The sequence below is a fragment of the Oreochromis aureus genome, linkage group 8, assembly GCF_013358895.1.
Source record: "Oreochromis aureus strain Israel breed Guangdong linkage group 8, ZZ_aureus, whole genome shotgun sequence".
NCBI lineage: Eukaryota > Metazoa > Chordata > Actinopteri > Cichliformes > Cichlidae > Oreochromis > Oreochromis aureus.
This window is the reverse complement of record NC_052949.1, coordinates 12,408,669-12,418,279: the sequence shown is the minus strand read 5'-3', so window position 1 is coordinate 12,418,279 and position 9,611 is coordinate 12,408,669. Positions and strand designations below refer to the sequence as shown.

The following is a 9,611-nucleotide window of genomic DNA, read 5'->3' as shown; positions in this document are numbered from 1 at the left end:
TGGACTGGCTTAAGTACAGCACTTAATTTTGATGTTTTGATACTTAGAGTTTTTATGGTTAATCTTGTCTTATGAAAATCGTAGCAATGCAAGGGGTGGGGTCACTAGTGCAAACAAGCGTGGGACTAATGTCAGTCTGTTATGTAATGCAAATCGCAATGTTATAGCAGCTGTGCTTTGTTGGTCTCTCGTTGTTGTTGTGAATTTATAATGTAAATGTCACTGTTTTCATGGCTGAGGGTGGAACTCAACGTGACTATCGATGAACCACCATTACTGTGACTACAGCAGTAAGTGGTAACATGTGGCCACCCTTTCCATGTCCAAATTCCAGTACAGTTGTAGCCATGGGTTTGACCAGTGCATAGAAGTCTTTACCTTCTTTTAATTGTTGAGCCTATTTGGGTTATGATGGTAGGTTGTCTACCTCCATCCTATCCCTAGCTCTCTCTATATTCTGACATACCAATCATGAGTATGTCCTCCTCCACTACATTCACAAATTTTCTCTGTGGTCTTCTTCTGTTCCTTCTGTCTAACCTTTGCTCAGTATCTCCAGTATCCCTCCTCTGCACATGTCCAAACCATCTCACCCTTGCCTCTCTAACTTTGTCTCCAAACTGCTTTCTAATCTTGTCCGTTCTAGTCACTCTTAACTAAAGTCTTAGCATCTTCAGCCTCACCACCTGTCTTCTTGTCAGGGTCACTGTCTCCAAACCAAACCCATAGCAGGTCTCACACCCCTCTTGTAAACCTTCTCTTTCATTCTTGCTGCTATCACAAATCACCCCTGACACTCATCTCCACCGGCTTCATGGTGCCTACACTCTCTTCATTACCTCTCTTGTGCACTGTCCATTGCTTTGAATATCCGATCCCAGGTATTTAAACTCATCCAGCTTCACTATCTCAACTCCTTGCATCTTTACCTTTCTACCAGCCTCCTTCTCATTCCCATACATGTATTTCTTCTGCTGACTTTTTTTCCTCTTCTCTCCAGAGCAGACATCTACTCCTCCAGGTTTCTTGCACCTGCTCCCTACTCTCAATACAGATCATAGTGTCATCTGTGAACATCACAGTCCACAGAAATTCCTACTTGACCTCATCTGTCAACCTGTCCATCACTGCAAACAAGATGGGGCTCAGGGACGATCCCTGATGTAATCCTATCTCCACCTCAAACCCATCTGTTACTCCAATAGCACCCTTCCCCACTGTCTTGCTACCCTCATGTATGTCCTAAACACCCTGTCTTCACTCACTAGTATATTTGCATCTCTAACCTTATTCACTTAATGTACTCCACATCCTTTCCTTTCTGCGTCTAGCCAACTAGTACAAGTCCTTTTCAAAACCTTCTTATAAGCCTTTTTCCTCTATCTTTGCTGAATGCCTGGTCTCTCTATATTCCTGTCTACTTTTTCTCATCTCTGCCTATCACACCTTTTCTTTGATGACTTATTCCATCAAATGCTTTCCTGTAGATCCTATATCCAATAACATTATAATATTGGATCTCCCATATCCTGGATTTCCAATATTATGATGTTTTGTGTGGCCTAGAAACCACCTAAAACTACACTAAAATCACAAAGTTACTGTAGCTTGGGCATGTACTAGTTGATATAATGAATGTACATTTAGGTTTCCCATTGTTCTGCTAAAATAAGCAAAACCTTCACTAAAATGAATTAGCCTTGTTTTTTGTATTTAGGAATACATTTATTTGGAATAATTTGTTATATTGAAAAACGGGTAACAAAAAAGAAGAAGAAAAAGAAAAGTCAGCATTACATAACTTTTCCAGTCTTTTACTACTACTGTCCCTACATTTCATATAGCATCACTTTCTTTTTAACTGGGATGTATATATTATATTAAATCAATATATTAATCAATTAATCACCTTTTGGTTTGTAACTCCTTGAAACAACTATGTCTGGAAAAAATATAAATTTCATATCTAATCCAATTTTATATATTAATATATTATCTAAATGATAGCATGTTTCAATTGTTTTATTTATCTATTAAAACAGAAAATTATTGTAATATGCAGTAACTGATGCACATGTAAAAATCATGTGAAAATACAGTCACTGTGTGGACACAATCAGCTCAGAGGCATTAAATGGAAATATCATGTTCTGCTGACTAGGATTCAGATAGAAAATCGCTTTAATCTGCTTAACAGTGTATGTATAAATGCATGGGAAAATACAGCTTACGTAACAAATCCTCTGAGTGATTGTATTAAAAAATCTGAGTATGTCTCAGCGTTTGTCTTTGACTTCTTTTTAATCCACATCAAATGCGTTTCATTCAGTCATAATAAATCTGCAGTCCTTAAGAGAAAACACAAAAAGATTAAAAACATTTTCAAGACAAAGTAAATCAAAGCAGGCCAGAAACACACGTACAATCCACAACATCACATTGCAGTACTGCATGATAACTTAATTACACACGATTTTTTTTTTATTTCACAAAGTGACACTAAAACAGAAAATAAACCCTCCATTTAACAAGGAAGAAAGGCATCTCCATTTTCAGGTTACAGCTTGCAATATACATACATTCAAAGTGGATGTGTGCATATGAGTTTATATAAGCAGCAAAATCAAAAAGAGGAATTATAAGAAAAGTCCAACACTGAAAGGGAATAAATGTTTACCCCATGAACAAATATGTTATTTTACCACATAATAAATGTAAAATTCAAAGTTTTTTTTAAAGTTTTTTTTATGTTTTTATTTACGTGGTCAGAAGAGTCTTCAAGGATTCTGGAGTGAACCAGAAAAATAATGGTGCATGTATTTTAGAAAATAGTATACCTAGCTTTGTGATTCAAACGTAACACATACATTTAGAGGCACAAACTTAAACTACAAATAAACTTAATGTAGAAATGTATTATGAATGCAGTTCTTGACTTTGATGCTAGTACAGGTAAGCTGCACTTCCTCCTTTGCACTTATCCTCAGACTTCCGTCTCTTTGTTGGCTTTTCCACCGAACTTTTGCACAAAGCTTCATCGCTGGTCGCCTGCAGGCTGTCAAAAGTGCCCTGCCTCGCCCCCTCCTGCAGGTTATCATCATGCATTCTGTGCATCCTCCACAGATCCACACACCGGTCCACACAGCTGAACCTGGCCTCTGTGGTGCAGGCATACATGCCAACCGGCACAGCCAGCACCATTGCGCACACAATAACTATAATGTGGATTAACCTTTCTTTCTGCTCCATCTCACTAATGTCACTTCCTGTTACAAACACAATGCACTGACCTTCCCTTGGTGGGTGGTTCTTCAGGGTCACACACACCTCATATTTGGTGACAGGAAGCAGATTACTGACCGAGTAACTGTTGATGCCCGGGCCAATGTAGATCATTTCCTTCTTTGGTGAATCGTATTTGCCAAAGTGGATGGTGAACCAAGTTTCTGCTGGGTTTTCGGTTGCTGCATGCCACTCTAGGGTGATTCCATAAACTGTCTGTTTGGCTATGTGTATATCGATGTAGGCATTCTCCTCAGATGACAGCATGGGGACAGGCGGTAGGAGAGGAAGGGAAGAATCAGTAGAGGCGATGTTGACTGTAATGTTGACAGAGGAATTGCCGATGAAATTGTTGGCCGTGCAGGTGTAGAGTCCTCGGTCTGCCAGATGAAGAGAGGGGATCAGGAGCTGGGAAGAGAAAGTCTCCTCATCGATGTTTGTCTGTGATGCTGCAAGGTGAAAACAGAGCATCAGAGCAAATCACAGGATTTTTTTCACCTGGTAATGACATGCTCAGGTATTCTGGTATTATGCTGTAAGTATTGTCCCTATATCTTTTCAAAACACTGCAGCCTAGGAGTTCAATATATATACCTCGCTAAGTGCTCCAACAGCAGGTTCACAACAATTTAATGGATGGTAGTGATTAAAAAAAAATCTTACCAACAAATCCTCTTATAATCTTCAGACTGTACATCCACTGAATGGTCGGCTCTGGCCTGCCCTTCACTAAGCATGTTAGGGTTGCATTTGCTCCCAGAGGTAAAGTGATGTTGGTTTCTGGGGCAGAGGTCACTGGCCTCATGCATGATTTTAACTGAATCTCGTGGAAAAACTTGTCAGCTTTGAGAGCTGGACCTGAACACATCAGATAAGAGTTCATCAGGATGATGGGAGGGCTGACTGCCCTGATGAACTCCACAAAGCCTTTGAGGCGGCAGTCACACAACCAGGGATTATCATGCAGCCCCAAAACCACATTTGACACCATCCCTTCTTTTGCCCAGGCTTTCTCAGCTATTTGGAAAAGGGGCCAATTAATGAAGACTTCTTTTGCTATGACACTAAGCTGATTGAAGGATAAATCTAAGTAGGTCAGTGTAGGTAAATATCTCAGAGCATGTTCGGGTAGCACATCCAGGTGATTGTGCTTAAGGTCCAAAATCTTGAGTTTTGCTGTATCCTGAAATGCTGTCCATGGTATTGAAGTCAGCTTGTTCCCTTGTAGCCTTAGCTCAGTCAAGTTAGCGAGCCCCTCTAGGCTTTTCATGTTCATCAGGGCGATCTCATTAAAATTTAGCCAGAGGAACTCCAAGGCAGGCACTTTTGAGAAGGATCCTCGGGGTAACTCAGTCAGGTGGGATTTTTCAATTCTGATTTTAATGAAATCATGTGGGATGTCCACTGGGATTTCTCCCATGGAGGTTTCCATACATAGTAAAGACCTAAAATGACAGACAAGAAAATTTGTGCTGTACAAAGATACTGGTGTAGTACACTTAGCTTAAACACAAATTTTGGATAGTGTTTATTTGGGCATTTCACACTAGTCATGCTATAAGTTATGTTTATTGCTACACTTAACTTATTCAAATGAGGACAGACTTATAGCAAATATACAACCTAGCTTTACAATGTAGTATATTTTTAGTGGCCACTTACCTTCCTAAGATATCATCTGTGCAGGAGCAACCGAACAAACAAGTTGACGATCCAAAAGAGATGAACTGGAATACCAAAGTGATATGCAATGTGGCATAAAAGGCGTCCATGATCCTAGAGAAGCATATGAAATAGGCCTGTCAGGGCAGGACATGCCCATGGGCTGCGTGAAAGAAAGCCCATTACCTTAATCTCCCTTGACGTAACCCTTAAGAGGCCAAATGACATGTGAGACACAGGTGTATTTATAGCAATGGTCCACTTTTTCTAATCACAATGTTAGATCTTCTCAAAAGGACATAAAAAGTTAACACTCACAAGTGTTTTTCAGTCGAGAGCTATGAGTTCGGCTTGATTGTAGTTTTTGTCTCAGGTATGACCCCAAAATGCTTTGCATCAGACTAATTTAATTTATTGTTCCCCGCTAAAGCAGCAGCATTGACATGACAGGAGGCCCATCTGTGTTAAGTGGGCCGGAGCCCGTCAGGCTTAGCAACGCTGAGAGGGAGGGCTGCACAGAGACAGATGTCTGGAGAGGACTGACCTCAATAATCTAAACACTGTTTGTCTCTCAGGTTGATAAAGGCCAAATCAGCATATACCAAAGCAAGTGTGAAAACAAACATCTACACCATAGCGCTGCAGTTTCACACAGTTTCATATCCTTTAATACCCACACTTTTTATAGCATTATAATTTAACAGATAAACAGATTAGCCACGTGTTCAGCATTTCAGGAAATGTCTTTCACATAACTTGAATGCTGAGTTAATCATACAGAGACTGTACTAGTAGGCAATTTAGATGCTGGAGCACTCATGAGCACACATAATCAAAATGATAAAGACTGATCCAATGGAAAATATGAATATCAGTCAAAAGTTATGCCATTATATGTATCAACTGTAGTCATTCACATATTAATGCTACAAAAACTGCCTTGGATTTGCCTACAGCTGTATTAATTGATTGTATTTACTTAGTTTAAGCATGTTTTGTAGCAGTTTATAGATACAGGGGATATGTGTCGTTGTGTCGGGAAAGTAAAGATGTTGGAAAAAAGTAAGCATAAATCAATATAAAAATATTTATTTTTATGCAGTACATTCATACATACACATATATTTTAGGTTACAAATATTTACACATTACAAAATGTACTGTATTTCAGGTTTTTCACCCAACAGTAGACCTGGCACACTCACATCATACTGACATATAAAACAGACTAAATAAACTGTTGTTTCCCTAAATACATGTAGAATAAAGATTTTCACACAAAGCATAAGTTAAATCTTAGGAAAAACAAAGAAAAGTGAATGTATTGGGTTTAAGAGAGTTTAGGGCATCAAGAGATTTTCCTCTTATTGTTAAAAGTGCACGATGAAATAAAAAAAAGTTATTTTTACACCACTTGTAAATTTACAATTGTGTTACTGTGTATATTTTCCCTTTTTGTTGCTTCCCACCAAATGAATGGTAGCTTTTACTCCCACAAGGCTGTAATTTATTTGAATAGATCCAGTCCTAAAAGAGCTACAAGTGTCCTCTGGATACCCCTTTTAGAAAGAGGATCATTTGAATCTTTCTAACAGTGGAGCACAGCGGTGCAAAGTGCATCCTCTGGGAACTGAGGCATACGTTTGGTTTTAACAGAAGTACTCATTAGGTAGCCCTTCAGTCCTGGCTGTGGCCTCTGAGTCAACACTAGATCTTGCTGAGAGCAGCCTGTTGGATTCGTCAGGATTTAGCCTCGTTAGATACTCGCCTTCCATCCCCTTAGCTTTGGTCCCAGGGCCGAGGGTCTCAAACGTGACGTACGAGTCCTGTATTTCTTTGGATTGCCTCCCCAGCAGCTTTTGGCAACGTTTCTTTATTGCCCCACAGCACACAATCAGTGTAAGAGGAACAGCAATCACGCATGCCACCGTTATCACCACCACATTAATGAGCTTCTGAGTGCCACTGGCACTGGCTGCTTCATCGGTTGAGAAGATTACACACTGCTCCTTTTTTGGGATCAGACCTTTGACGCAAACGCAGGCAATGTACTTTGTCTTTGGCACAAGGCCGTCAATTGTGATTCTATTTCTTCCAGAGCCCACATTGATTCGACGCATGTCTCTCTCACCAAATATAGCATATAGGACACTAAACTCGGTGGTATTTGTGGCTGTAGGGGCTCGCCAGTTCAGAGAGACAGTATGGTCAGTGTCGCCAATCACCTTTACAGAACGCACTATCCTTTTCTCAGGAGCTTGCTGTAACGATGAGGCATTGGCCGATAAGTTACTTAAAGCATCCTGTTGCACGTCCAGTGGCTTCTGAGCATCTGAACCTTTGCCTCGTCCCTGAGAAACACCATCAGAGATGCTGTAGCTCTCAATCTCATACTTCCCAGTCACTCCTTTGCCATTAAGTGGTTCGATGATGGGCTGTGCAGCTGTAGATGTAGGTGGAGGAACGTATCTGGCAATAAGCTTTTCCTGGTATGCTGCTCTGCCAATGCCACCATTTTTCTTCCCCCTTGATCTCTTAGAAGTACCACCACCACCGCCACCTCCTGCTTCTTCTGACCGAAAGGAATCTGTGATCACCAGGGAGATGACAGCGTCTGCCGTGCCCACAAAGTTGGTCGCCTTGCAAACATATTTCCCAGAATCCCGGTAGGAGACAGCAGGCACGCTCAGAATCGACCAAATGATGCCTTCCTTTGAGATCTCTTGCTGAACTGAAAAAACAAAAAGGTAGAGATCCACAGAGATAAGCAGATTGACAAAAAAGAATAACTTTAATCTCATTGACACTTGTGCAGAAATAAAACAAATCTAAGCAGATCTGGAACAAATTCAGCAAAACTCACCGGTGCCGTTCATTTTCTTGCCATCAGCACGGCTCCAGGACAGCTCTGGGATGGGGACTCCAACTGTGCCGCAACGCAGCAGCACATTGTTGCCCAGTGAGCTCCGAACACGAGCCACAGCCGTGTGCACTCGAGGGCCTTGGCACCTCTGCAGCTCCGCTTCAGTGAAAAGAACCCCTGATAGGCTCTCGGGATCAGCGCATCTCAGTCGAGTGTCAATGAGAGCCACAGAGGACGAGGGGGACTTTTGAAACTGAACCAGATCATAGAGTCGACAGTCGCACAGCCACGGGTTATCATGAAGACCTGCAGAGGAACATGTAGAAAGATTTTATTAGTGAAAACAATACATTAAGTTCTTTTATCCAACATTGAGTCATTTTAAGACTAGACCATTACCTTGGATTGAGTATAAATAAACATAATTAGCCTAACAAGTTGACACACTGCACATACAGTATATTTAGACTAATCCCTAACTGAGCTCTAAAGAAGTAGCTTCATATAAGGCAGATTACAAAGAAATCTTAATACATCAAAGTTCAGTCCTCACCAAGTATTAGTTTAGAAGAATCAGCGTCCTGGGGTGGCTTCACACTCAGCCACATTGTGAGAATTTCACCAGGAACGGTTGAGAGGCTGTTGCTCGACAAGTCCAGATAGGTTATGTTCCTTATATACATGATGGCTTCTGCGGGCATGCTGGAGATCTTGTTGTTGTGCAAGTCGAGGAGCCTCAGGTTTGGCATGTCTGTCAGAGACTCCCAGGGGAAGGAGGTAAGGGAGTTGCCATCCAGCCTGAGCTCATTAAGGTTGTAAAGACCCCGGAAACTGTCAGGAGTCAGGGAGTTCAGGGAATTGAAAGACATCCAGAGAAACTCCAGACTGTTGAGGTAGTGGAAGGTGCTGCTAGAAATCCGTGTGATTGCCGTCTTCTCAATGCGGAGCTTTGCCGTGTCGGTGGGGAAATTTTGAGGAACCACTTTGATCTCCGGATCATTGCAAAGAACACTTCTGCAAGAAAATAACAATAAAAATATGACTACCTGTAAAGAATATGTAGCAGTAACAATATTAAAGATACTTTTAAATTCAAGGTGGAAGCATATTTTAGACGTTAGTTTTAAATAAAAAATAAGTTTAAAAAGTTCAGTTTGTTAAAGAAAAAACGTAGCAGACTATTTTTGAGTTATAAGCAAAAGGGATTAAGGAACAAATCCAAGTTAATTCCAGCACACGGAGTCACTGAATATAGCAAAGGTATATTCTCACTTTTACCGCAAACCATAATAATACAATTGTGCTCTGAATTCAATTGACAGAGTTTACCTCGCTTTTGATCCGTCGCTTAGTTTGTGAAAGAAACAGCTGCACTGGGCAGGACACGAACTGCTCATCAGAGGAAGAAAAACTAAAGCCAAACAAAAAGCTGCAGGAAAATGTCGACTCATTTTGCAAGCTACTGAATACTATGCAACTAAACTACAGTTACAAAGCATGTGCCGCTACTCGGTCTAACGGGACGCGGGACGCATCGTGGTGATTTGCACGCTCACAGATCCACTCTGCTCCGACTGGTCTGAATCCTGAGATAAAAAGGATAGGCAGGGATTAGAGAAGGACTTGGGTTATTTTCATTCACACGATTAGGCTATTGCTTCCTGGAAGCTGATAGGTTACAGAGTTTTCGCTTTCATTCTTAGACATACTTTCCAAGCAATGATTGGATGGACAGTTATGACACAACGACCTGCAATTATAGGATAATAAAAAGTAGCAGGTGGACGAACTACAATCGCTAAAT

At 40.9% G+C, this 9,611-nt stretch overlaps 2 protein-coding genes across 2 annotated transcripts; both read right to left on the bottom strand.

The window, feature by feature from the left end:
- Positions 1 to 2,866: 2,866 nt before the first annotated feature.
- LOC116327459 (leucine-rich repeat, immunoglobulin-like domain and transmembrane domain-containing protein 2) lies at positions 2,867 to 4,720 on the bottom strand. The gene is made up of 2 exons (XM_031749049.2): positions 3,946 to 4,720; positions 2,867 to 3,731 (listed from the first exon to the last, which is right to left on the bottom strand). The coding sequence occupies exons 1-2, from the start codon at positions 4,712 to 4,714 to the stop codon at positions 2,944 to 2,946; spliced, it is 1,557 nt and encodes a 518-aa protein (XP_031604909.2). The 5' UTR covers positions 4,715 to 4,720; the 3' UTR covers positions 2,867 to 2,943.
- Positions 4,721 to 6,090: 1,370 nt separating this feature from the next.
- Positions 6,091 to 9,348, bottom strand: lrit1b (leucine-rich repeat, immunoglobulin-like and transmembrane domains 1b). Its single transcript, XM_031749021.2, has 4 exons — positions 9,137 to 9,348; positions 8,361 to 8,821; positions 7,808 to 8,113; positions 6,091 to 7,675 (listed from the first exon to the last, which is right to left on the bottom strand). Exons 1-4 carry the CDS (start codon positions 9,256 to 9,258, stop codon positions 6,594 to 6,596), a joined length of 1,971 nt encoding a protein of 656 aa, XP_031604881.2. The 5' UTR covers positions 9,259 to 9,348; the 3' UTR covers positions 6,091 to 6,593.
- Between the last annotated feature and the right edge of the window lie 263 nt (positions 9,349 to 9,611).

What these genes read in the sequence shown, in the direction of transcription:
- LOC116327459 (XM_031749049.2), bottom strand. Translation starts at nt 4,714, where the DNA reads ATGGAAACCTCCATGGGAGAAATCCCAGTGGACATCCCACATGATTTC. An exon ending in GATTATAAGAGGATTTGTTG is followed by an intron (nt 3,732 to 3,945) that starts GTAAGATTTTTT and finishes TTCACCTTGCAG; the next exon opens with CATCACAGACAAACATCGAT.
- lrit1b (XM_031749021.2), bottom strand. Translation starts at nt 9,258, where the DNA reads ATGAGTCGACATTTTCCTGCAGCTTTTTGTTTGGCTTTAGTTTTTCTT. An exon ending in TTCTTCTAAACTAATACTTG is followed by an intron (nt 8,114 to 8,360) that starts GTGAGGACTGAA and finishes GTTCCTCTGCAG; the next exon opens with GTCTTCATGATAACCCGTGG. An exon ending in CAAGAAAATGAACGGCACCG is followed by an intron (nt 7,676 to 7,807) that starts GTGAGTTTTGCT and finishes TTGTTTTTTCAG; the next exon opens with TTCAGCAAGAGATCTCAAAG.